The sequence below is a fragment of the Myxocyprinus asiaticus genome, chromosome 13 (genome assembly GCF_019703515.2).
Source record: "Myxocyprinus asiaticus isolate MX2 ecotype Aquarium Trade chromosome 13, UBuf_Myxa_2, whole genome shotgun sequence".
Classification (NCBI taxonomy): domain Eukaryota; kingdom Metazoa; phylum Chordata; class Actinopteri; order Cypriniformes; family Catostomidae; genus Myxocyprinus; species Myxocyprinus asiaticus.
This window is the reverse complement of record NC_059356.1, coordinates 29,983,175-30,010,851: the sequence shown is the minus strand read 5'-3', so window position 1 is coordinate 30,010,851 and position 27,677 is coordinate 29,983,175. Positions and strand designations below refer to the sequence as shown.

Here is a 27,677-nt window from a genome sequence, read left to right as displayed (position 1 = left end):
AAGGACCTTGTGAAGATGCTGATGGAAACAGGTAGACAAGCATCTATATCCACAGTAAAACGAGTCCTATATTGACATAACCTGAAAGGCTGCTCAGCAAGGAAGAAGCCACTGCTCCAAAATCGCCATAAAAAAGCCAGACTACAGTTTGCAAGTGCACATGGGACAAAGATCTTATTTTTTGGAAAAATGTTCTCTGGTCTGATGAAACAAAAATTGAACTGTTTGGCAATAATGACCATCGTTATGTTTGGAGAAAAAAGGGTGAGGCTTGCAAGCCGAAGAACACCATCCCAACCGTGAAACATGGGGGTGGCAGCATGATGTTGTGGGGGTGCTTTGTTGCAGGAGGGACTGGTGCACTTCACAAAATAGATGGCATCATGAGGAAAGAAAATTATGTGGATCCAGCATGGAAGGCTACCCAACCCATTTGACTCAAGTTAAATAATTTAAAGGCAATACTTCCAAATATTAACAAAATGTATGTAAACTTCTTACCCACTGGGAATGTGATGAAAGAAATAAAAGCTGAAATAAATCATTCTCTCTATTATTCTGACATTTCATGTGTCACAAGTAGTGATCCTAACTGACCTAAGACATGGAATGTTTTCTATGATTAAATGTCAGGAATTGTGAAAAACTGATTTTAAATGTATTTGGCTAAGGTGTATGTAAACTTCTGACTTCAACTGTATATGCTCTCGCGTGCGCCAGTTGCCAATAAATTGGGGTGATTTTAAAAGGGCTTCAGAGACATCACCCCTGGGCAGAGCTTCCCATAGTGTCAGCAACTGACACAGTGTCTGGTTCCTGCCTTTCAGGGAACCATGGTTACAGTCTTAACCATACAGTTTACAGTAAGGTACTTACAATGGAAGTGAATGGGACCAATTTTTTTGGAGGGTTTGTAGGCAGAAATGTGAAGCTTATTTTATAAAAGCAGATACATTAATTATTTTGTTAAAACTTGTATTATTTGAGCTGTAAATTTTAAATTGTTTTTTTTTACAGTAGCTTACCACGTTACGTCGTCATGGCAACAAAGTTGCAAAATTTGATTTAACTGCACAAAAAAGGTTAAGCGATTTTCACACACTAAAATAATGTAAACACACATATTGTTTACGTCTTGTGGCAACTTTTCAAACAGTATTTGAACATTTACATATTGACCCCATTCATTTCCATTTTAAGTGCCTCACTTTTTTTTTTTCTTCTTCTTTTTTTTTTTTTTTAAAGGAGTGAAAAGTTTAAAATTTATTTTTGTGGTAATCAACATTATGCCACAAATGCTATATTATTCATTTAACCATGGGTTATAAAGGTCCAAGCCTTGCTTCAGTTTGAATGATTGGTTAATCATGAACAGTGTTAAACACAGAACATAACCCAGGAATACTTCAAATATAAGTGAATCAGGCAATACATAAACAGACAAATCAAAGCAAATGTTCTCCTGAACACCATTAAGTTTTAATTATAGGTTTATTTGACCAACAAAATGGAGTAAAACCATTAAGAGACAACAATTTCAACCATTACCACATCACTAATCCAATACTTATTTCTCCTACTAAAAATGTAAAACTAGGTCAAGATTAGTAAAACGCAAGCTTTAATGGGGACATGTATCACAAACGATACACTTCCACAGGCAAGTCAAAAAAATGAGTAATCTAGACTAAATCTACAGCAAATAAGGAAAGGGAGAAATAATCTACAATACACAAACAAGATTAGAGATGCATACTAAGAAAAAAAAAAAGCATTTAGAAACTGATTTGCACATCTCACCAAATCAAGCCTAGGCCTCATTTCTAAGTCATTCGTTCCTTCTTTCTCAAGGACCAAATCAAAGAGACTTTGACACTTACCAACTCAAAGCACATCATTCATTGCGCCAAACATTCATAAACATGACAGTGAATATTCCCAAAGCAACTCCGCAATTTGCCTTTTACTTGTTAAATCTGTGCAGTACATTAGTGAAGGTGTAAAATAAGTTTCAGCGTTTTCCTATATATACCTGTGGGGAAAAAGTCTTTTGTAGTGGTTAAGAACGCTAAGGTCTGCCACAGGCCTTCTGACTTTGAATGGAGTCCCGTGAGCCTTCTTTTTGCACAGCCCATCACATCTGCTCCAGCACAAGATAGCTCAGCCGCAATTCGGTGCCTGACCTTGAACCATCCAAAAACAGAAGCCAGAGCATTCCGTGATCCGGTGATCACCCTTTCTTTCACTCTCTCAAAAGTGTAGTCTAAAAACTTCCTATTTAATGCAGACCTCTGCTCTAAGAGTGGGAGTTGGTTAAACTGTCCCCTGCAAATTTCCCTGCGGAAAAATCTATTTATTTTAATAGTTCACAGACATTTATTGTTGTTGATACAGGGGTTGATGGGGAGGGGGGGGTAGTTCAAGCTGTATGCCTTGCCCCCCCCCCACCCCATCTTGGTAAGCTCCCCACACATTTTGAGGAGACAGATGCAGACCCATTTCTTTATGTAAGCTGGATCGCCGGATGCAGCTGTGCTACTGGGATCCGGTGTGGGCCCAAGGGGGGGTCTCTACACCCCCCCTTTCCCGAATGGTGCTCTGTGGCTCCATTGCCCCAGACCCAGTGGACTTTGGTGGATTTCTACCCTCGCAGAACCAAAATGATCTCCAAGGATCCCCTTCACACCCACGCCGTCCATCCTTCGTACAACTGCGCCAGGTTATCTACATTTGTAGCCTCCTTGATGACATAATCCACCTAAGAGAGTGAGACAACAAATAAGCATTAAGAAACACACACAACAATAGCCATTAAAGTTATACATCTAAAGAGGGAATTCTTTGTGGATCAAGTACCTGCTCAGTAACACTCATTCTCCTGTTAGGGTCCACATCTCTCCCTTCCAGTTTGGCTTTCACCCTTTTCCACACACTAACAGCATAAGAGTTCCTCTCTTGCACAGCTGAAAGAAAATTGTTGGTCAGTGATCTCAGTTGTTACAAACAGCAAAGTTAAATCAAACTTCAAACCAACGTCAAGTTAAAGATGCTGCAAGCGATTTTAGCCATTCTGGAACTTCCACGAGACTGAAAAGTTTAAATAGATATGCCCCCTCTTCCCTAAACCCTGCCCTCCAAAGATACAGTTGTACCGTTGAGACAAGTCACTGAACAGCAGCACATCTTCATAGGGTTGTTAAACACAACAGTATAAAAAAGCAACCTCAACTGACCACTGTTATGAATATGCCATTAAACCAGAATGATCCCCGTCAACTACTACACTATGAGAATGCGCAAAATATTTGACAGGTAGAAAGCAAACGGTCTTCTGATTGGCTGATCAAAAGAATGTTTTTGAATAATGTCACATTTGTTTGCACAGTACAATGCGGTCACAGAGGCTGGTGAGGTATTTTAGGACACTTAATTCAGTGATAGCTTTCAGGAAGTTGGAATATTTCTCCATACCATTCCATAAAAAAAAATAAAATAAAAAAAAAGCACTTACAGCACCTTTAACTGAATTAAAGCATTCAACTGCCACAAACTAAGACATGCTGATAAAGCCACTACTTTCCTAAAGATTAGAAGATAGTGCTTGTATATTATCCAAACTATCAATTGTCATGAGGACCGATTCTAAATTACTTGCAGACTATTAATATTAATCACCAAAAGTTGTTAGTTAATATGTTAAAAACTTGAGCACAGTTAGCAAGTATGAGAAATAACTTTCACTTATGCCCTGTCAGTTGATATACATGCAAATGAGCCCTTTTTGGGCAAACACAGCTTATCTAATAATCAAGATCCCACATTTGAGAGCTTTCAACTGAAATGTTTGATGTGAGATCAGAGCATTTGCATTAAGACTGACCTCTCCCAGTTTTAGGATCTCGCACGGCTCTTTTGGGGCTGGGGGCCAGTCCTTTGCTAGTGATCATGAGGGTGCTGGGGGGCGTGTCCACCGGGGTCCCAAAATTACGAGGAAGAGCTTTGCGGGCGTTCTGAGACATACTATCAGGCTGAGTTTTCACACCACTGCAGCGCACTGCTATAGTAAGAGATGTAATCAGAGTTAAAGTGCACAGAATGCAACTACAGTTGAAATCAGAAGTTTACATACACCTTAGCCAAATACATTTAAACTCACACAATTCCTGACATTTAATCATAGAAAACTTTCCCTGTCTTAAGTCAGTTAGGATCACTACTTTAAGAATGTGAAATGCCAGAATAATAGTAGAGAGAATGATTTATTTAAGCTTTTATTTCTTTCATCACATTCCCAACGGGTCAGAAGTTTACATACACTTTGCTAGTATTTGGTAGCATTGCCTTTAAATTATTTAACTTGAGTCAAACGTTTTGGGTAGCCTTCCACAAGCTTCCCACTATAAGTTGCTGGAATTTTGGCCCATTTCTCCAGACAGAACTGGTGTAACTGAGTCAGGTTTGTAGGCCTCCTTGCTTGCATACGCTTTTTCAGCCCTGCCCAAAAATCTTCTATCAGATCGAGGTCAGGGCTTTGTGATGGCCACTCCAATACCTTGACTTTGTTGTCCTTAAGCCATTTTGCTACAACTATGGAGGTATGCTTGGGGTCATTGTCCATTTGGAAGACCCATTTGCAACAGAGCTTCAACTGCCTGGCTGATGTCTTGAGATATTGCTTCAATATATCCACATAATTTTCGTTCCTCATGATGCCATCTATTTTGTGAAGTGCACCAGTCCCTCCTGCAGCAAAGCACCCCTACAACATGATGCTGCCACCCCCATGCTTCACGGTTGGGATGGTGTTCTTCGGCTTGCAAGCCTTACCCTTTTTCCTCCAAACATAACGATGGTCATTATTAGTGCCCGACCGATATTAGTCTTTCACCGATATATCGGTATCGGCGTATATTTTACCGATACGCACCGATATGAAAACTTTATTTCAGAACATATAATGCAGAAAACAATGCTTTAGAATTGGTGTCAGTGTAGTTTGTCCAACAGAGTGCGCACCGACTCCATTGTTTACAGAGCTGACTCTGAGCTGATGGTGGCTCTGCAGACAGGGCGGAGTTACGCGGTGTCTTGGTAAGTTAACTAGTTTGTGAAATACATACTGGAAACTTAATAAACAATGACCCCATCATTTTCCCTTTTCAATATAACTAATATAACATTAACCTTGTCCCTGACAACCATGTCACTCATGTCTGTTTGCTGTTAGCCAGCTATAGTTTGTCAGTGCAGTCAGTAATGTAGCAGATTGAAAGGTAAACAGAGCATCTTTTTGCAACTCAGCAGACAACGGGGCGGTGGTGGATTGTGTCTGATGAGTGCTGATTTCATGCTATGTTGTTACGTAGTTGGTGAGACACAATGCTGGAAAGTAAAATAAACAACGTCTGTCTTTTACTCTCCGTGACAACGAGCTTATAGCTAACTAGCTAATCACGTTGCTACTTTTAGTAACTACGTTTCCATCAAAGGATTTTTTGCGAAAAAAGTTAACGCATCAAAATAAAGCTGATGGAAACGCAAATTATCGCTAAAATTTCACAAGTGTCGACATAATATTTTTCCCTTTAACTCTGGCGCATAAACTATGTCGATACATCAAATGTCGCGAAAAACTGGTTTGGAAACACCTTTTTGTCGAGAAAACTGGCATTAATGCAAAAATGTAGTGTCACATGACAGAATTTACCCCAATCGTTAGCCTGTGTTAATCATAACGACAAGGTACAGGATCCTTGAAAGCCAATTTATTGTACGTGATTATGGATTGATCTGAATGGCATAAAGATCTGATCACTGCAAACATGACACTTCCAGGAGAGCCAACACAAATATCTCGTATCAAGACATGCACACTGACAAGTGCACAGAGAACAAATGAGTGGCCACTCTTTGAGATTAATTTACTCGCAGTAGCCATTCCGTTTATTTATTAAAGTTGCTTTTACACACCATTCAAAATAATAGACGGCAGTCATGGAAATAGCCCACAATACAAAAAACATATAATTTCTGTGCACAAAGATGTTTTAAATTAAAAATGAATACATAATACTAGAAGAAAAGCTTCAGTGTGCTTTTTTTGGAACACTAACATATAGTCCAATTTTATAAAATTATTGTTTAGCTTTTGAAAAAATGCTGGCAAAATTCCCTGTAGTAAATAAATTACCAAATGAAAAAAATTATATTTTTAGACCTGTATATGCCTTTTCTTTACACAAACTTAAATTAGCCGTACCCTGTTACGAATAAAGTCGGCTGAATGACATTTTCTACACTTCAAGACTATAAACTATCAGAACTATATGTCCAATGGTGAGTTCACTTTCAGAAAACGAGTTTTGAACATTTTAAAATGTTTAAATATTTTAAATCTAACTCGCTTTACCTCGGATTGCATTTGCTGAACTTCTTCAGAAAATGTAAATTGCATTATGACGCTAAAATTAATTTTAGATGATTATCAAGTTCAGTTGGTCGTTTAAAGTTGTGGGACAAATATACGGGACATAATGCAGTTGAGATGGCAATGCTTTAGATAGATGATTGTTCAAAATAGCCTATTGAATATCAGGAATGTATCATATGTAAACCCTGATATTACACTGCATCAGTTTTTCTTTAATAGCTGTGCACACAGCATATACACATCGATGGATGGTCCTTATCCAGCTTGAACAGGGCCATGGCGATTCGCTTTCAGGTTGGAACTGGTGGCAACCTGCGATAGGCGCAACATCAGGACCAATATTATAGTCCTATCAGAAGGGCAAGTGCTCCCTTTTGGTTGCAATTCCTCCTCTTCTGATTGCATTTATTTGTGAAATTAAAATGACAGTAAGTTGGTTAATTTCAATGAATCGTCTCAATACTCTTCCCCATTTTACCAAAACTTCGGAGGAAAAAATTAGGGACATCTGGGAGGCGAATTAGCGATAAACACACATTTCTGTATGGAAACGGCTTAAGGGCAGATTTCTTTTGCTATAAACCAAAACTTATGCAACAAAGTGTTTTTTTTAGGCATGATGTCATCATGCACACCATTTTTATCAATAAAAGGCCATTTGAATGGAAACAGGCAGAAGACGGCAAATTTCGCAGAATTTTTCTTAATCATTTTCACTTTGTCGATAACAAAATAGTGCGAAAAGTGGATGGAAACTGGGCTATTGTTGTCAGCTGAGTGGAAGCTAATGAGTAAACATGTATTCACCAAACTGTTTTGTTCAGGATTCAGAGTTTGGTACCCCCTTCAACCGAACAATTCCAGTCGTTGCATTTATAAAATGTAATATTTAAAAGTCTGGTTTTCCAACGTTGAAAGTTTCCCCTGAACTTGTATAGCAGAATACGTGTAACATCGCTGCTGCTGTTTATCCTGACTCGGCAGTATTAATATAGTCAGCATTTGACTGATACTAAACAGTAATACTGATGTTTATTTAGCCATTTATTATATTTCTATTTATTCTTTATTTTAATGGTCAGCATTTGACTGATACTAAACAGTACTGATGTTTATTTAGCTATTTATTGTATTTTTATTTATTCTTTATTTTAATGGTCAGAATTAGTTGACAATGTATAATAATAATGTCAAATATTCTTTGATAAAAAAATATTTAAGAAATCAGCCTTCTGAGTACCTTTGCATAGTCATATTGTTGCAAAATCTGTGAAAAATCCACATAGAAAAGGTCTGTTTTCATTCCAGCTCAAAAATTTAATATATCGGCCACCATATCGGTAATCGGTGAATTTTCCCTTTCTAAAATCGGTATAGGTCTCAAAAATCCCATATCGCTCGGGCTCTAGTCATTATGGCCAAACAGTTACATTTTTGTTTCATTAGACCAGAGGTCATTTCTCCAAAAAGTAAGATCTTTGTCCCCATGTGTACTTGCAAACTGTAGTCTGGCTTTTTATGGCGGTTTTGAAGCATTGGCTTCTTCCTTGCTGAGCAGCCTTTCAGGTTATGTCAATATAGGTCTTGTTTTACTGTGGATATAGATACTTGTCAACCAGTTTCCTCCAGCATCTTCACAAGGTCCTTTGCTGTTGTTCTGGGATTGATTTGCACTTTTTGCACCAAACCATGTTAATCTCTAGGAGACAGAATACATCTCCTTCCTGAGCGGTATGATGACTGTGTGGTCCTATGGTGTTAATACTTGCATACTATTATTTGTACAGATGAACGTGGTACTTTCAGGCATTTGGAAATTGCTCCCAAGGATGAACCAGACTTGTGGAGGTCCACAAATTTAGCTGATTTCTTTAGATTTTCCCATGATGTCAAGCAAAGAGGCACTGAGTTTGAAGGTAGGCCTTAAAATACATCCACAGGTACACCTCCAATTCAGTACACCTCCTATCAGAAGCTAATTGGCTAATTGTCTAAAGGCTTGACATTTTCTGCAATTTTCCAAGCTGCTTAAAGCCACAGTTAACTTAGTGTATGGAAACTTCTGACCCACTGGAATTGTGCAGTCATTTAAAAGTGAAACAATCTGTCGGTAAACAATTGTTGGAAAAATTACTTAATGCACATGCACAAAGTAGATGTTCTAAATGACTTTCCAAAACTATAGTTTGTTAATATTAAATCTGTGGAGTGGCTAAAAAATTAATTTTAATGACTTCAACCTAAGTGTATGTAAACTTCTGACTTCAACTGTACAGGAAAAAAAATAATTAACATCTTAAACTCACCAGCAGCAAAGCTGGTCTGGACTGTAGAAGTGGGACTTGCACAGTCACTTCCTCTCTCAGTAACAAGGGGAGAGGCGAAGCCCACCAACCCATTGTAGATGCTACAGAAAAATGAAAAGACATTATTCAAATTGTCCAAACCAGTTTCACTACCAAAATATTAATGTAATAAAAAGTAGCATTTGTCATGTCACACTGGTTTGTTATTGAAATATACAAAGTGTATTGGAGTTATCCACTAAAATTTTTTCCAGGTAACCATATATAGTTAACAACAGAATTAATTATTCTAGAGAGCTGTGGGCAAACGCTTACCTCTGGCTCTGGACCTTGAGTTCCTTCAATGTGGCAGGGACTTCCTGCAGCAACTCAACCTGCTCTTGGCTGCGGGGTTGTCCTGTGGCTTGCACAACAGTGAATAACACTATCTGCACATTGTCCTGCCAAGCCTTGTATTCTGAGAGGAACTGACGCACACTGCCATCATAAGTCACTTCCTCTCCCTCCACAAGGGCATTTTCTTCATCCTGCCAAATATAATAACAGCTAAAATTGGAGCCTTCACAAAAAAAGCAATTTTAAGACACGTGTGACCTATTTATTTCTTCAGGAGTCCTGAGGCAATTCCTAGATATTAAGCATATGAACCATAAATACCTTTGCCATTGCACGCAGTAGGTGCTTAACATCGGCAAGCTGGCGATTGTGATTGGACAGGATGCCTTTAATAGTGTCGACCAGAAGCTGTAGCGTCTCTGTCACACTCTCCAGCTGTTGCTCCCTCTCCTCTTGCGTGGCTCTCTGACTGGACATCTCCTGGGTGAGGTGATTCTGTGCATACACCAGCCACTCAGGACCACCAATGGACAGATCCATGGCAGGACTCTGCAAAGACAATGTTCATGAATTAAAGTGGTAGATTGACAGTTCTAGTAATTACATCATGCGCTCTAAATATGCACAAAGAGAGGAATATTGAAAGTTGAACAGTCAATATCACTGCCAAAAATTGTTAGACAAAAACTTAGCAAGTAAAACTGTGAGCAACACCAACCAGCCTGTGCAGCAGCTGAAGCTCCAAAGGGGAAACGGTGGTGTTGAACTGGGCAGCGTAGGAGCAGGTGGACTGGCATCGTTTAGCAAGCTCAAAAAGTGTGGCATCCATGTTCAAGGCTTCTGGGGTGCGGGTACGCAGGCCTTCAAAGTTGAGGATGGTGCTGCAGAGAAAAGTGACCTGGTTGGCACGCTGACTCTCCTTCATCACCAAGGCACGGCGCTCTGCTATAGTGGCCTCAAAATCCTGCAGCACTGGAGCCAGGGCTGGGTTTGCACCACCGGCCCACTTCAGCCTCTGCTCTATGCTGCTCTCTAAAGCTGCTAGTTTGTCCTACAAAATTAAAAATCACAGAGTGAAACAGTAAAAGGAATATTCTAGGTTGTCAACTTTAGCTCTGTTGATGGCATCAGTGTTATGCCAAATACCACAAAAAATAATTTAAGTTCTTAAATAATTTAAGTTCTCCTTCAGTTTGAAAAAAAAAAAAAAAAAAAAAAAATGCACTTACACTGGAAGTCGAATGGGGAAGGTCCTCTGGAGGGCTTGAAAGCACTTGCATTAATTATTCAGTAAAATGTAGGGGTGGGTAAAAATATTGTTTTCCCGATTAATTGCGATCTTCATTTGAATGATCTCGATATCGATTCTTAAATCCCAAGATCGATCTTTCACTCAATGCGTAACCCTCCACTACAATGAGAGGAAATCCCTCACATTTGCAACCAAATTTCCCGTTATGTGACTAAAGTGAATATATTTGGCAACTGGCTGGTAAATGTTTACATTTCACTCATCAGTAAAAGTTGTTCCTTGTAATGTGTTCAAGGATGAGATCCACGCAACCCATTTGTCATTGAATACTGTCTCTTTTAATACCCTTTCTGTTCTTTAGTCAGTTATTGTTAAAAAATGACACAAAAAACAAACAAAAAAACCATTTAATTCTAATCATGCATCGCACAGATGAGGCAAAGCCATTCGAGTCCTCTCTAGTTAACATGCGCTCATTTAAAGGCGCTGTTTACAGAAATGCCATTTTTAGTTAAAGAAACAGTACCAGTTTTAGCACGTTCAACAGATCAATGTAAATACTTGTAAATAATACAAATTATGCAATTTAACAAATATGCAACAAAAATAATATATGAAATATAATATCTTATTTATTGATTGAATACATTTATTTGTTCATTTTTAAAAAGCCAAAATGTGACCAAAATGACAAATAAAATATAATTAGTAAAACTTATATTTTCCTAATGTACCTAGTTAAAAGGTCCCCTGTATAATTAACAGCATTAGCTGGGAGAGAATTTATTTTATATTTAAGCAAAAGGGACATTATAACTGAAATAAACCCATATGAATCGATATGGAATCGAAAGCTTGTGAATCGGAATCTAATTGAATCGGGAAATCTGTATCAATACCCTACCCTAGTAAAATGTTTATTTGGCCAGTAAATTTAAAAGGGCGGGGGACAGCTTCTCTAGATTAATGAACTTCTGTTTATGCATTTCTATTGTAATTCCTCTGGGTGTTGCCTCCAGTTTTTTAATTAATACATGACCTATCCTTGCATCATGCAAAAGTTACCAGTTTAGATGGTCATGACATGAGATGAAAGATTGGTTATAATTTAGGGCTGAAATGATTAGACGTTAGACAACGTCGACAATAAAAAATTGTCGACAACAATTTCCGTTGTCGAATATTCATTTGATTTCATTTAACGCAACTTATGAAAAAAATTGGCAATACGCAGCTTTATTAAGAGTTTTTTTTTTTTTTTTGTGAGTTACAGATGGATTGGAGTGAACAGAAAGGTGAGAGAGGGTAGCATCTGCCCCATAATACACTACAACAAAATATGTTTTGGTTTGTTTTGGCTTGTTTTTCCAATATAAACATCTAAAACTCCTTTAAAACAACATGCATTTTCTTTAGCAGCTATACTGCAGAAGAAACAAATGCTATCGGAGAATGTTGAATATAATAAAAAATACAAATATTTTAAAATATCTAAAAATCCTTTAAAAAAAAAAAGGATGCATTCACCTGAGAAGCCTTGTTTTTAGAGAATAGATCTTGAATATATGTATATTTTGTCTTTACTGCACTCGCAGAAGTATAACGTGAAAAAATACACTTATATAAAATACACTTATATTTAATAAACATTCTCTTAAAGCAAGTCTAAATATCTTATATGCTGCTTCTCAAGTACATATATCTTGTTTTAAAGATTTTTAGACAATTTTAAATGGAAAACAAGCCAAAAACAATTGATAACATTAGGATTTTTTGCAGTGAATTTCTTTACTGAATTAAAGTATTTTTTCCCCCTTTAATTCAGTGAATGTCATTTAGATGTATTTTTAAAAGATGATTTTGTCCTCTTTATTGTTAGCAAGCACATTTAGTAAGTCAGGGCACAAGCTGAATAATCGGTTAAGAGCTAATGATTAATCGTTGCAATAAATGCCAAATAGCCGAATATTCATTCTAATAATCGTTAGATTAATCGATTGTCAAAATAATGGTTAGTTGCAGCCCTATTATAATTTTACAAAAGACAAGTTTGGATAGTGATAACTTTCAAAAGTGTGATAAACTGCATATTTTACTCTGATGCTGTATGATCCCCAATAGACTTATAATGTAAGTGCACTATTGTATGGTTTTATTTTTTTCCAAACTAAAGACCAAGCTGTAAATATAGTGCAAGTACAATTAAAGGCTTCTTTCAAATTGAGGTATTTTTAAATGATTAGTTCTCCCAAAAATGAAAATTCTCTCATAATTTACTCACTCATGCCATCTAAAAGTTGTATGATTGTCTTCTGAAGAACACAAATGAAGATTTTTAGAAGAATATCTCAGCTCTGTAGGTCCATTCAATGCAAGTGAATGGTGGCCAGGCCTTTGAAGCTCCAAAAAGCAGACCAAGTCAGCATAAACATCCATTAAACTCCAGTGTTTAAATCAATGTCTTCTGATGAGATCCAGTTGGTTGGGTGAGAAGAGACCAAAATGTAACTCCTTTTTCACTGTACATCTTGACAGCAATCTCTCCTTGGTGATCATGATTTCAAGCTCAATTACACTTCCTATAGCACTATCTAGGGCTGCGTTCAAATTTAATTTTTTTTGCCCATCCCTCACTAACTTCGCTCCGTCTCACCATCTCGGATGTACGTCACTGCTTATGTTGCGCGAGTACCCACTACTGACGAGCCCGTGCTGTGGGTTTAACTGGGACACCCTGAACCCTTGATCACTTGGAGCTCGTTGAGGGTAATTTGTTGAATTATTCAGTGATTTTTGCACCTGAGAAAAGGTTTTTGGAGATTGATGCAAACATAGATTCAGGTAAAGTTTAGTTGTAATTTCAGAGGCTTATGTATAAATATTATATATGTTTAAAAATACTTTTTATTAGAATTAATTGTTAGAAAGGATTAAATCAAGCTTTACAAAAATGAAAATGGCAACATAATGAACACAGGCTATAACTGTGTGAACAACAGTTAGTTTAAGGTAGCTACAAATATTATGCTGTTAAATCTCAATACAACGTTTCTAAGCTGCTTAATTGACCTAACTTCACTTTCATCATACTGTACATTAGAAGTTTGTGGGATTGGGGTTGATGAAGCACGATCTGCTATCACGTCACAATCGTGTTGAATTGTGGGATATGGAGCTGCCTGAAGCGTACATCCGAGTAGTCTCGCTCCCTCGGTCAAAATCAAGGGGTTCTTTTTGGTTATCAGTTTGACAGCTGATCATTTTACTGTATTGATATAAACACTGCGATGAACCTCTATTCTGATAATGCCATCGTTTATTTGTATTTAGTGACTATTCGCTTGTTCAACTGATATAAAGGCTTGTTTATTTTGCATTGCATGGTTCCTTGTTGTGTTCAATATTTGTTACCCGTGCACTCTTCAGTCACTAATCATCAGTGTACAAGACAGCCTGTTGACCCATTTGTGTTGTAGTGTATAGAGGACAAAAGGTCACTAGTTCTTTTTTTTCCTCAGTACTTGTTTTTTTATTTTATTTTATTTTTTTCTCTCTTTGTATTATTGTTGTCATGCTACTGTTTTTTTTTTGTTTGTTTGTTTTTTTTTAAACCTTTCTGGGGCTTACCTATTGTTAACTCGGGGAGCAAGACACTGTAAGATTGAAGTGTTATTAGATGTTGAGTCTGAGTGCTCAGTCAAGTTTATTCATTTTTTTTTTTTTCTCTCTCTGCTTTCTTCCACCTTCCTTTCTACTTCCTCTTTACTCTTTTTCTTTTGATCCAGAGTGTATCCTATCAGATTGGTACCACAGCTTTACTAATTTCATAGAATGGCTAATATTCCTACTAGAGCCCGTCCGATATGGGATTTTTGAGACCGATACCGATTTTAGAGAGGGAAAATTCACAGATTACGGATATGGTGACCGATATATTTGATTTTTGAGCTGGAATGAAAACAGACCTTTTCTATATGGATTTTTTCACCGATTTTGCACCGATATGACTATGCAAAGGTACTCAGAAGGTTGCTTTCTTTAATATTTTTTTTTTTTTATCAAAGAACATTTGACTATTATTATACATTGTCAACAAATTCTAGAAATGAACACTGAGAAAGTAAAGAATAAATAAAAATACAATAAAAAGCTAAATAAAAATCAGTACTGTATGTTTAGTATCAAACGCTGACCATTAAAATGAAGAATAAATTAAAATAAATAGCTAAATAAACATCAGTATTACTGTTTAGTATCAGTCAAATGCTGACTATATTAATACTGCCGAGTCAAGATAAACAGGTAAGCAGCGGTGTTACACCTTATTCTGCTATACAAGTTCAGGGGAAACTTTCAACGTTGGAAAACCAGACTTTTAAATATTACATTTTGTAAATGCAACAACTGGAATTGTTCGGTTGAAGGGGGTACCAAACTGTGAATCCTGAACAAAACAGTTTGGTGAATACATGTTTACTCATTAGCTTCCACTCAGCTGACAACAATAGCCCAGTTTCCATCCACTTTTCGCACTATTTTGTTATCGACAAAGTGAAAATGCGCTAAATTTTTTTGCGAAATTTGCCATCTTCCCCGTTTCCATTCAAATGGCTTTATCGATAAAAATGGTGTGCGTGATGACATCATGCTTAAAAAAAAAAACAGTCGCATACATTTTGGTTTATCGCAAAAGAAATCTGCCCTTAAGCCGTTTCCATACAGAAATGTGTGTTTATCGCTAATTTGCCTCCCAGATGTCCCTAATTTTTTTCCTCTGAAGTTTTGGTAAAATGGGGAAGAGTATTGAGACGATTCATTGAAATTAACCAACTTACTGTCATTTTAATTTCACAAATAAATGCAATCAGAAGAGGAGGAATTGCAACCAAAAGGGAGCACTTGCCCTTCTGATAGGACTATAATATTGGTCCTGATGTTGCGCCTATCGCAGGTTGCCACCAGTTCCAACCTTCCAACAGGGCGAATCGTCATGGCCCTGTTCAAGCTGGCAACCTGCACCAAGCAGTGGGGAAATTTTCGGTCTTAGTATAAGGACCATCCATCGATGTGTATATGCTGTGTGCACAGCTATTAAAGAAAAACTGATGCAGTGTAATATCAGGGTTTACATATGATACATTCCTGATATTCAATAGGCTATTTTGAACAATCATCTAATCTAAAGCATTGCCATCTCAACTGCATTATGTCCCGTATATTTGTCCCACAACTTTAAACGACCAACTGAACTTGATAATCATCTAAAATTAATTTTAGCGTCATAATGCAATTTACATTTTCTGAAGAAGTTCAGCAAATGCAATCCGAGGTAAAGCGAGTTAGATTTAAAATATTTAAACATTTTAAAATGTTCAAAACTCGTTTTCTGAAAGTGAACTCACCATTGGACATATAGTTCTGATAGTTTATAGTCTTGAAGTGTAGAAAATGTCATTCAGCCGACTTTATTCGTAACAGGGTACGGCTAATTTAAGTTTGTGTAAAGAAAAGGCATATACAGGTCTAAAAATATAATTTTTTTTCGTTTGGTAATTTATTTTTTTAATTTAATGCATTTTTCGTTTGGTAATTTATTTACTACAGGGAATTTTGCCAGCATTTTTTCAAAAGCTAAACAATAATTTTATAAAATTGGGCTACATGTTAGTGTTCCAAAAAAAGCACACTGAAGCTTTTCTTCTAGTATTATGTATTCATTTTTAATTTAAAACATCTTTGTGCACAGAAATTATGTTTTTTGTATTGTGGGCTAATTCCATGACTGCCGTCTATTATTTTGAATGGTGTGTAAAAGCAACTTTAATAAATAAACGGAATGGCTACTGCGAGTAAATTAATCTCAAAGAGTGGCCACTCATTTGTTCTCCGTGCACTTGTCAGTGTGCATGTCTTGATACGAGATATTTGTGTTGGCACTCCTGGAAGTGTCATGTTTGCAGTGATCGGGTCTTTATGCCGTTCAGATCAATCCATAATCACGTACAATAAATTGGCTTTCAAGGATCCTATACCTTGTTGTCATTATTAACACAGGCTAACGATTGGGGTAAATTCTGTCACGTGACACTACATTTTTGCATTAATGCCAATTTTCTTGACAAAAAGTGTTTCCAAACCAGTTTTTCGTGACATTTGATGTATCGACAGAGTTTATGCGGCAGAGTTAAATGGAAAAATATTATGCGGACACGTGAAATTTTAACGATAATTTGCGTTTCCATCAGCTTTATTTTGATGCGCTAAAACCTTTTCGCAAAAAATCCTTGGATGGAAATGTTGTTACTGAAAATAGCTATGTGATTAGCTAGTTAGCTATAAGCTCATTGTCACGGTGAGTAAAAGGACGATGTTTATTTTACTTTCCAGCATTGTGTCTCACCAACTACGTAACAACATAGCATGAAATCAACACTCATCAGACACAATCCACCACCGCCCCGTTGTCTGCTGAGCTGCAAAAAGATGCTCTGATGTTTACCTTTCAATCTGCTACATTACTGACTGCACTGATAAACTATAACTGGCTAACAGCAAACAGACATGAGTGACATGGTTGTCAGGGACAAGGTTAATGTTATATTAGTTATACTGAAAAGGGAAAATGATGGGGTCATTGTTTATTAAGTTTCCAGTATGTATTTCACAAACTAGTTAATTTACCGAGACACCGCTTAACTCCGCCCTGTCTGCAGAGCCACAGTCAGCTCTGTAAACAATGGAGTCGGAGCGCACTCTGTTGGACAAACTACACTGACACCAATTCTAAAGCATTGTTTTCTGCATTATATGTTCTGAAAAAAAAGTTGACATATCGGTAAAATATACGGCGATACCGATATATCGGTGAAAGTCCAATATCGGCCGATAATATTGGTCGGGCACTAATTCCTATAATGACAGGCTACGGACTACGGCTAATCTCTTGGAATGTCAAGGGAATGAATAACAGTGTTCAGGTTGGTAAGGTTCTATTGCATTTACAACATCTTAAGGCTTATATTATGTTTTTGCAAGAAACACACCTGCGAACTGCTGACATGCTTCGAATCAAGAGGACCTGGATGGGCCACTTGAATCATTCTAAATTCTCCCAAAGAGCTCGTGGGGCTGCTATTGTTATTTATAAGAATGTCATGTTTGAACTGACTAATACTATATCTGACCCCAATGGCCGTTTCGTTGTCGTCACGAGTAAGCTTCGTAATGTACCAGTTGTTTTAGTTTCTATATATGCCCCTAATTGGGATAATGAGTTCTTTAAGTTTTTTTTCCAAGTCTCCCAAATGTGGATGATCACCACATAATTATTGGAGGTGACTTCAATTTGGTCCAAGACGTCTCACTTGATAGGTCTTCCTCTAAGCAGTCTGGTTTATCTAAATCGGCGAATGTAGTATTAAATTATGCCTCCCAGCTGGGACTCTCTGACCCCTGGAGATTTAAGAATCCTCAAGATAAAGCTCTCTCATACTTTTTACATCACACCTTCTCGAGAATCGACTTTTTCTTGCTGGATAACAAACTGTTAAACTGTATTAATGCATGTACATATCACACAGTAGTGATTTCTGATCATGCCCATGTTTCAATTGATAATGCTTTATCCCCCAGTAGATTCTCACCCTCCTTTTGGAGATTTGATTCTTCTAGACTATCAGATGATACATTTAAGGATTTTATTGCCTCACAGATTCATATATATTTTGAACTCGATCAGACCCCAGATGTCAGTAGTCTTACTCTTTGGGAGGCCTTTAAGACTTATCTGCGGACAGGTTATTTCCTATGTTTCTCATTTGAGGAGGGCATTAACATCTAGACTATTTACTATTGTTGAAGATCTGCATAAGCTAAATGTGATCTATGCTGCCTCTCCATCCCCTCCTGTTATACTAAACGGTTACAGTTACATGCTGAATATGATTTTTTGATGAACAATATAACAGTGAGGCAACAGTAGGCAACAGTTCTTTGAACGTGGTGACAAAGCAGGGAAGCTCCTAGCTCACCAAGCTCGTATGGTTAGCGCTTCAAGGTGGATTTCAAGAGTTAGATCCCCAGCAGGTGAACTGATATCAGATCAAGTTGGGATTAATTCTATCTTTTCCGATTACTGTGTTACTTTGTATACTTCAGAGAACTCCCCAAATGCTTCAGCAAGCTTTGATTTTCTCAATTTATTAACCTTTCCTAAAATTGATGGAAGTCTTGCTAGATGTTTAGGTGGCCCAATCTCTGAGCTAGAGATACTAGAGGCCATTAAATCTATGCAATCTGGAAAGTCCCCTGGCCCTGATGGCTTTACAGCCAAATTTTACAAATCTTTTGCCTCCTTGTTAACTCCTACCTTGACAAGGCTATACAATGATTCTTTTACAACAGGCCGCCTCCCCTCAACCTTATCCGAGGCTTCTATTTCTCTACTCCTTAAAAAAAAGATAAGGACCCCACTTCTTGTGGCAGTTATAGGCCAATATCACTCCTCAATTTTGATTTTAAAATTTTGGCCAAAGTTTTATGTTCTCGTCTTCAGGTGGTGCTGCCTTCTTTAATCTCCCATGATCAGACAGGTTTCACTCCAGGGAGACATTCTTTTTTTAATACTAGGACGCTTCTTAATATTCTTTTCTCCCCACCATCTGATTCGCTGGAAATCATCCTGTCTTTAGATGCTGAAAAAGCCTTTGACAGGGTAGAATGGGTTTATCTTTTTTTTGTTTGAGAAATTTGGATTTGATTCTAACTTTATCTCTTGGATTCGGCTTCTTTATTCATCCCCTGACACCTCTGTGCTCACTAATGGCTTGTGGTCACCCCTCTTTTCTCTTCACCGTGGGACACGTCAGGGTTGCCCTCTTTCCCCTTTACTTTTTAATCTTGCTATAGAGCCTCTTGCTATCTGGCTTCGTAGCCACAAAGATTTTGAGGGAATTTCGCGTTACGGTTTAGTTCATAAACTTTCTCTTTATGCTGACGGTCTTTTATTGTACATTTCTAATCCCGCCTCTTCCTTGCCTATTATTTTGAAAATACTTGATAAATATGGCCACTTATCTGATTACAAGATAAATTAGCAAAAAAAGCTAACTTTTTTTTGTTAATGCTCAGGCCAGGAAGCTCTCATACTCTCTTTTTCCCTTCAAGATTGCTCTAGGTGGATTCAAATATCTTGTTTTTTTTTCTTTTTTCCACCAATTCCTAAAATAATTTATTTGTTAAGAATTTTCAACCACTTAATAAAACCAAATTAGACATGTCCAGATGGACCTTGCTTCCTTTATCCCTTGTCGGTCACATTAATCTTGTTAAAATGGTTATTTTGCCCAAATTCCTTTATCTTTTTCAATATATTCCAAATTGTATTAAGTCTTTTACTAAATTTGATGGCACTTTGCATTCATTTCTATGGGGAAACAAGCCGGCGTGTCTCAAATCAATTCTTCAACTTCTTAAGTTTAAAGGAGGCCTGGCACTTCCTAACTTCCAACAATATTACTGGGCTTGTAATATTAATCAGATTCTCTACTGGAATAGTTCTATCCACGCTGAAACCTGCCCCTCTTGGGCCCACACAGAGATTGCATCATCAAAAGGCACTTTGTATTCTGTTATTTGCTCTCAGCTTCCTTTAGCTATTACCAAAATCTCCACCAATCCAGTTGTCACTAGCTCTATTAAAATCTGGGTCCAATTCAGGAAACATTTCTGTTTGCATAGAGCTTCTATCGATACACCCATTTTAAATAGTCACCTTTTCGCTCCATCTTGCTTTGACCCTACATTCCGCATTTGGTCAGCCAATGGCCTTGTTACGCTCAATGACCTGTATGTAGATGGGGTCTTTACATCTTTCTCATTTTTGTCAACTAAATACAGTCTGCCCAGTAGTCATTTGTTTTATTTTTTCAGGTTAGTCACTTTGTTCAAAAGTTGTTTCCCACTTCCCCAATCGCCCTCCTGAATGCCCCCTTGATCAATTACTCACCTTAAATGCAGGTCAGAAACATTTTATTTCAGTTATTTATAACTTAAGTACTCTTTATGTTGACCCTACTGTTTCCCTTAAAGTGTCTTGGGAGCAGGACTTTCTATTACTGATGAACAATGGAGTGGCATTCTGAATCTTGTTCACTCTTCATCAATATGTTCCAGGCATGGTCTATTGCAATGTAAGGTGCTCCACAGAGCCCATCTTACTAATGCCTGATTGGCCACATTTTTTCCAGATAGGAGTGATGCCTGTAATCGTTGTAAGCAGCCTCCTGCTGATCACCTTCATATGTTTTGGAGCTGTCCCCGGTTAGCAGATTTTAGGTCTAATGTTTTTGATATGCTTAAAAATGCTCTTAACATAGACCTGGACCCCAACCCACTGACAGCCCTTTTTGGCATTTCCTTGAGATCTGACTTAACTGCCTCATCTCGCCGGGTTATTGCTTTTACTACAGTTTTAGCTAGATGAGCCATTCTTCTTAAATGGAAACATTTTGACCCCCATCATACGATAGGTGGATCCAAGAAATGTTTTGTTGTATAAGACTCGAGAAGCTAAGATGTTCGCTTTCCGGATCCCTCAAATCTTTTCATAAGACTTGGAAACCTTTCTTAGACTATATTAAAGGTTTGCCCTGTTATCCTAATGCTAGTGGGGATGCACTATAATTAAATCCTAGCAACAACTAATGGAAAAGAGGAAAGATTCATATTGGAGAGAGAAAATTGATATTAGTATTATTTAATTTATTTATTATTATTAGTTATTATATTATTAGTATTCCTTTTTCTGATTCCTTTTTTTTTTCCTACCTGGAATGTAGGGTGTGAGTTACTGGTTCTATGTTGGTTTGGAAGTTTGGATGGGGGAGGGAGGGGTTTAACTTGACAATCTGTCATTTTTTTTGTTTGATTTAACGAATGTACAGTTATGTTTTGTCTTGTTAAATACCAATAAAAAAAGATTGGGAGTAGTAAAATCGAGGGATTGAAGGTCTGTCAACAGACACTTCCCTCGCTCACTTAATGAAGTGGAACGGACTTCCAAAATGGGGGCGGGAATTCTCCCAATAGGAAGTGCTTAGGGGAGTTAGGGAGTGGATGTTTAAAGTGAAGTGAAATGCAGCCTAAGTCTCTGTGAATGCATCAAGCAGTATGAAGTGTAATCAAGCTTGAAATCATGATCATGCTGAGAGACTGCAATAACAAGATGTACAATAAAAAAGGAGCTATATTTTGGTCTGTTCTCACCCAAAAACAACTGGATCGCTTCAAAAGACATTGATTAAACCACTGGGGTCTTATGGATTATGATTGTTTACTTTATCATCTTTTTGGAGTTTCAAAGTTCTGGCCACCATTCGCTTGCATTTAAATGGACCTTCAGAGCTGATTTATTCTTCTAAAAATCTTCATCTGAGTTCTGCAGAAGAAAGAAAGTCATACACATCTGGGATGGTATGAGGGTGAGTAAATGATGAGAGAATTTTCGTTTTTGGGTGACCTATCCCTTTAAAACTAGCGAAGGCTTTACCTGGACACCAACAACAGAAGCTTCATCCTGACTGAGTTTGTAGAGCTTCTTCTTCATGTTGCCGAGGATGATGGAGCGAGGCGGGGGGCTTACCGTCATAGGTTGTGTTCTTGCACCAAGAATGTCCTCATGTTGCCACTTATAGGACAAATCAAGGGGTTACAAAAGATGTCAAAATGCTATGGACTAGCCTGAGTGAAATAAAATCTTAAACTGCTGTCAAAATCTCCAAACACCAATTTCAAAAGACATACACACTAAAAGAAAGCAGGCTCTTACCTGGAACATAGCAATGTGCAGCTGAGTTCTCTGCAGGCTGACCTTACAGGCTTCGATGTTGACCTCCAGTCGCCGTACCAGGTCCAGTTTTTTCCAGGCCGTGTCATAGGAGCTGGCCAGCACTGTAGCCCTGTTGAGCAGCAGTTGGGACAGGCGCCCTGCCTGCACCCCCTGCTCTACAGCTTTCTTACAGAGGTCATCCAGAGAGACTTTTCCCTCAGCACCAAAGTCCTTGGCCTCTACCTGGGCAATGAGATCCATGCCAAGGGCACTGAGTGTGCTGCAGATGGCCAGGCCAAGAGCCTGGGTAGGGAGGCCCATCAGCATCTGCCTCACAAAGTCTGCTGTGAAGGTTTTGATTGGTCGTGTCATCTGGTCCTCGCTGACCACGGTGGAGCCTCGGTACAAAGGCTTCACTATGGGGACTGGACCATTAGAAGATGGAGGCTCGTCAGTGGGTGTAGGGCAAGTTCCTGTTAGACAATGTGAGAAGGGTCAATGTCCAATCAAGAGCATCATATTAAACTAAACATGCTAGTTGTCAATGTGATAAATGATAAAACAATGTGATGTTATCCATATGTGCTGCTGCATTGTTAAGAGAGTGTTACTTTCAAGTTACTTAAATATCTTATTAAAAAGGAAGTCCATTAGTGATTTACCAGAGAGCGTCTGTGCAAATGAGCCGCAGAGACGGAAGAAGTCTCTGATGGTTTGGAGTCTCTTCAGGAAGAAAATCTCCTCTAAGACCTGCCTGGTCTGCATGTTATCAAAGAAATGGACCTGTGTAGCTCTGGCCTCCCGGATCACATCCACCTTTCTCCAGGCAGCGGGCACATCCATAGAGTTAAGCTACAGGACAGAATAGGAATAATTTTATACATTGCAATTCAATAATATTCGGATTCTTTAAAAAAAGTGCAGGTTTACAGGACATCTGAACTGCACAAGCAGGCTTAGCTAGACAGACATTAGTGATCGTATCCTCCCCCAAAAATGAATTTAAAGGGATAGTTCACCCTAAAATAAAAATTATCATTTATTCACCATCATTTATTCACCATCATGCCATCCCATATGTGTATGACTTTCTTCTACAGAACACAAAGATTTTTCGAAGAATATCTCAGCTCCGTAGGTCCATACAATATAAGTGAATGGCGATCAGACCTTTGTAGCTCCAAAAATCACATAAGGGAAACACAAATAATCCATAAGACTCAAGTGGTTAAATCCATATTTTGAGAAGCTATATAATAGATGTGGGTGAGAAACAGATAAAAATTTAAGTCCTTTTTACTCTAAATCTCCACTTTCACACCTGAAAGTCAAATGTGGTGCCTCTTTAGTTTCACTTTCACATCTGAAAGTTAAAGTGGAGATTTAGAGTAAAAAAATGACTTAAATATTGTTCTGTTTCTCACCCACACCTATTATATTGCTTCTGAAGATATGGATTTAAACACTGGAGTCTTATGGATTATTTGTGTTTCCTTTATGTGATTTTTGGAGCTACAAAGGTCTGATCGCCATTCACTTATATTGTATGGACCTACGGAGCTGAGATATTCTTCGAAAAATCATTGTTTGCATTCTGCTGAATAAAGAAAGTCATAAACATCTGCGATGGCATGAGGGTGAGTAAATGGTGAGAGAATTTTCATTTTTGGATGAACCATCCCATTAATTGGCCTTATTAGCTGGTAGATTCGGAAAGTCATCTTTTTACCTTGTCTATCAGAAGTCCAAAGGCAGTCTCCAGCTGTGCAAACATGCCATCAAAAGCCACCAACAACATCTGACCAGCACTCATCTTAGGCGTTTCCTGAACTGAGCTTTCCATGCTGCAAGGCTGGATCAGTTCCGAGTACTGGGACCGCAGCTCCCTGACAAACACACATAATCACACAGTTAAGACAATAGGAAAGCAATGCAGCTTAAACCTGGACAGTACAGCAAATAAGTCTATTGTCCATGTTACCTGGTGACATCCAAATAGTGGCTGTCTGCATCCTCCTCCAGACCCATGGCAGAGTTACGAAGGTGGGCCTGCAAAACCTCACCTAATCCCTGCAGTGAAAGCCCGTCTGCACACTGATCAATAAGTGCATCCAGCTCCGTTAACATGGTCTCTAGTGTGCTCTCTCCCTTCAGCATGCAGCGCAGAGCCTCTGGGAAGATAATCTGACGAAAGTTTGTGTTGAGCTCCTGCAAATAAACAAAAGGGAGGGGGGTTAGAAAGTGAAAAAGATGAACACAAAATAAATTCACTGACAAAAAAAAAATCATACTATTAAATGACTTACCTGAAGGCAGGTATAGACGCCGTTTGCCAGGTAGACAACTTGTGAGGTTTCAGCAGGACTGAGGATGTCCAGGTCATGTGACAGGAGCTGGCACTGCTGCAAGAGTTGCACGAGACATGTGATGTTCCCACTCATACTGCAGAGCTCCTCCAGGAACCAGGCACCGTCACGGGACGTCAGCTCCACCAGCTGCTCTCCTGCACTCGCTGCAGCTCCCTCCATCACCAGGTTACGCCTGTCAAAGCACAGAAACATTTAACGGAGGATCGAGAAAATGTTAAGAACTTTTCTCGTGACAAATTCAGGGTTTCCACACCTTTTGACTAATTAATTTCCATGACTTTTCCAGGCCTGAAAATGAAATTTTTCTTATTCCAGGAAATTGAAGGCCATAGTATAATTGAGAACACAGCAAACTGAGTCTTTCACAATTCCTACATTTAAACATTTATAGCATTTTCAGGGTTCCCACTCCTTTCAAGGCACAATTTTCCAGGACATTTTATGCGCCCAACAAGTGTAATATTTAAAGTCGCCATGAAATCAAAATTAATGTGTGGGGATGGGGGCGTGGTCGTGTGTCTGTCTGCAGGAGAGGGAGAGAGGTAAGGCTCGTCACGTGGGCTGTCATTATCATTAACACCAGTCTCTTGCTATAATGATGGCGGAGGGAGACCTGAAAAGGCCGACAAAGAGCATCAGTCAGCAGAAAGAGGGACCAGAGAGAAACTCTTCCTGTGTGTGCAACAAGACTTGATTGACTTGTTTGTGTGTGATTATTTGGCATATTAATTTTCATCCAAATAGGTCATATTCCATGACATTCTGCATTTTATTGCTAATTCCATTTTTATGACTAGATTCCCACATACTACATGTGGTAACTGTGGTATAAGATGACTCCAATCATTGAATTATTAAAAAAATGTATTCACATCCCAAGGTATGAAGTCCAAATCACCACGCGACCAACCCAGTGTGATTTAATTAAAAAAATGAATTTAAAATCAGTAGTCCGACAGTCATTGTTGATTAAGTTTTAACTCACAGGGATGCAAACTCATGAGGTTGAAAAAGGTTAGACAATCACTGATCCGCAAACATGTTTTCCAGGGATATTTTTATTTTTTTTATATTAAGCTAAAAGCACCAACTTAAGCTATTTTAATGATTCAATTATAGGAACTTATCTGCACAGTTATGTAAAATTAGCTGCAATAAAAAGGTACTTTGGTGTGACTTGCTTCAGTTTCACAAATTTGTTCAGTTCCATTAATTGATTAGTTAAGTGACCACTTCTAGAGATGCCACTAGGTGGTGACAAATGAGCATCTTGTTCGCAATGAGTGAGTCGTTGAATCATTTTGAGAAGTTCACGATCACAATCTGCCAAGAGACTTCATAGTATTTAAGCATTATAAGAAAAAAGCAGATCTATAAATTCCATTCATTTTGTGAACTGATGAGCATGACTTTTGATTCAAGACAACAATAATAGTCTAATAATAATAATGAGTTTCAGTAAGGTCCTTACCTTCTCTTATTAAAATTTGCATGTCAAATCTAATGAATTCAGTAGAATGTTTAAGCATTATTAGAACAAACAGATCTACTGTATCATTTCCTACAGCATATAAACTGCTTAGCATGACTTATCAGAAAAGACGTGGTGTAAAGTTGGAGCTGAGGTTGCGCTGACACATCACTTCATTGACTTCAATGTATTTGGCAGAGCTGATGTGAGTCATGTGAAAGACCCTCAACGTGTATAAACATCAGTCACTTTTACACATTAAAGGAATAGTTCACCCAAAAATGAAAATTTGCTGATAATTTACTCACCCTCAGGCCATCCAAGATGTATCTGAGTTTCTTTCTTCATCAAAACAGAATTGAAGACTTTTAGGATTTCATTTCAGGCCTCCTCCTCTAAACAATGCAAGTGAATGGACTCCATTTTTTTGACGGTCCAAAATGCATATTTAGGGTGCATCAAAATAATCCACACGACTCCAGTCGACAAATACATTTCTTCTGAACGCAAACGATTGATTATTTTGAGAAACAAAACAATACTTGTATACTTTTTAACTACAAATGTTCGCTTCCGTACATCTGTGACGCGCGCTCATGAGAGGGATGACGTAAGCTCGTTGGTAAGGTCACACGTCACGTGGAGTCAGGAAGCGCGTCACGTGGAGAAGTCAGGAAGCACATCATTGTTTACATTGTTTTTTTAAAATTATTATTTGGAAATGATTTTTTTAAAATATATATATTGTTTTGAAATTGTTTTGGACTGTTTTGGTTTGTGATCGGCACAAGTTTCTCTTGTAAACAATGACGCGCTTCCTGACTCCACGTGACGCGTGACCTTACCAACGAGCTTACGTCATCCCTCTCATGAGTGCGCGTCACAGAGATGTACGGAAGCGAACGTTTGTAGTTAAAAAGTATACAAGTATTGTTTTGTTTCTCAAAATAATCATTTGCGTTCAGAAGAACTTTATTTGTCGACTGGAGTCGTGTGGATTATTTTGATGCACCCTAAATATGCATTTTGGACCGTCAAAAAAATGGAGTACATTCACTTGCATTGTTTAGAGGAGGAGGCCTGAAATGAAATCCTAAAAGTCTTAAATTCCATTCTGATGAAGAAAGAAACTCAGATACATCTTGGATGGCCTGAGGGTGAGTAAATTATCAGCAAATGTTCATTTTTGGGTGAACTATTCCTTTAATAGCTCTTCCGCCCTTTCCTCTCTGTGATGAGCAAGGTAGACACATGCAGGTGCTGAAGTAAACAAACAATATGCCCCTCTCATTGAGTTGGTCGGTACATGTACCAGGTCATTCAGTCTGTTTATGAATGAGAAGTTTCACGAATGCTGCTTCTCACTGTGCATGTGCTGCTGTAGCCAAGCACACGACTGTCTGTAACTGTAACCAATTAAGCGATCTGCCTCAGTTGAACCGCGATTGCCAAGCACACAATTGGCTGCTGCTGTAATCAAATCACAAGGGTGTAAGCGCCCTTAACAGTTAATGTTGTTTCACAATCTGCAGCCGCCTGCAGTTTGTGTATATGACTCCTATTCCGAGTCCCGATTGTTACCATGTTTTTGTACATGTAATGAAAACCTTGCTAGCAACACAGTCAAACCATTTTATTAAAATTTCCATGACTGGAAAACTGCATTGCAAAATTCCAAGTTTTCCA

At 38.2% G+C, this 27,677-nt stretch overlaps 1 protein-coding gene across 4 annotated transcripts in view; it reads right to left on the bottom strand.

Annotated features, from left to right (window-relative positions):
- Window positions 1–1,472: 1,472 nt before the first annotated feature.
- The window catches only part of LOC127450736 (serine/threonine-protein kinase SMG1), a 79,318-nt gene continuing 53,113 nt past the window's right edge, over window positions 1,473–27,677 (bottom strand). For all 4 annotated transcript variants that reach the window (XM_051715060.1, XM_051715057.1, XM_051715059.1 and 1 more), the window contains exons 50-62: window positions 24,458–24,692; window positions 24,133–24,359; window positions 23,881–24,037; window positions 22,814–23,003; window positions 22,152–22,624; window positions 21,873–22,010; window positions 9,791–10,123; window positions 9,394–9,621; window positions 9,052–9,263; window positions 8,737–8,837; window positions 3,881–4,057; window positions 2,857–2,963; window positions 1,473–2,758 (exon numbers count right to left, since the gene is read on the bottom strand). In XM_051715060.1, the coding sequence (XP_051571020.1) occupies window positions 2,681–2,758; window positions 2,857–2,963; window positions 3,881–4,057; window positions 8,737–8,837; window positions 9,052–9,263; window positions 9,394–9,621; window positions 9,791–10,123; window positions 21,873–22,010; window positions 22,152–22,624; window positions 22,814–23,003; window positions 23,881–24,037; window positions 24,133–24,359; window positions 24,458–24,692 (2,656 nt within the window). In that variant the 3' untranslated portion in view covers window positions 1,473–2,680. The remainder of the gene's footprint in view (window positions 2,759–2,856; window positions 2,964–3,880; window positions 4,058–8,736; window positions 8,838–9,051; window positions 9,264–9,393; window positions 9,622–9,790; window positions 10,124–21,872; window positions 22,011–22,151; window positions 22,625–22,813; window positions 23,004–23,880; window positions 24,038–24,132; window positions 24,360–24,457; window positions 24,693–27,677) is intronic.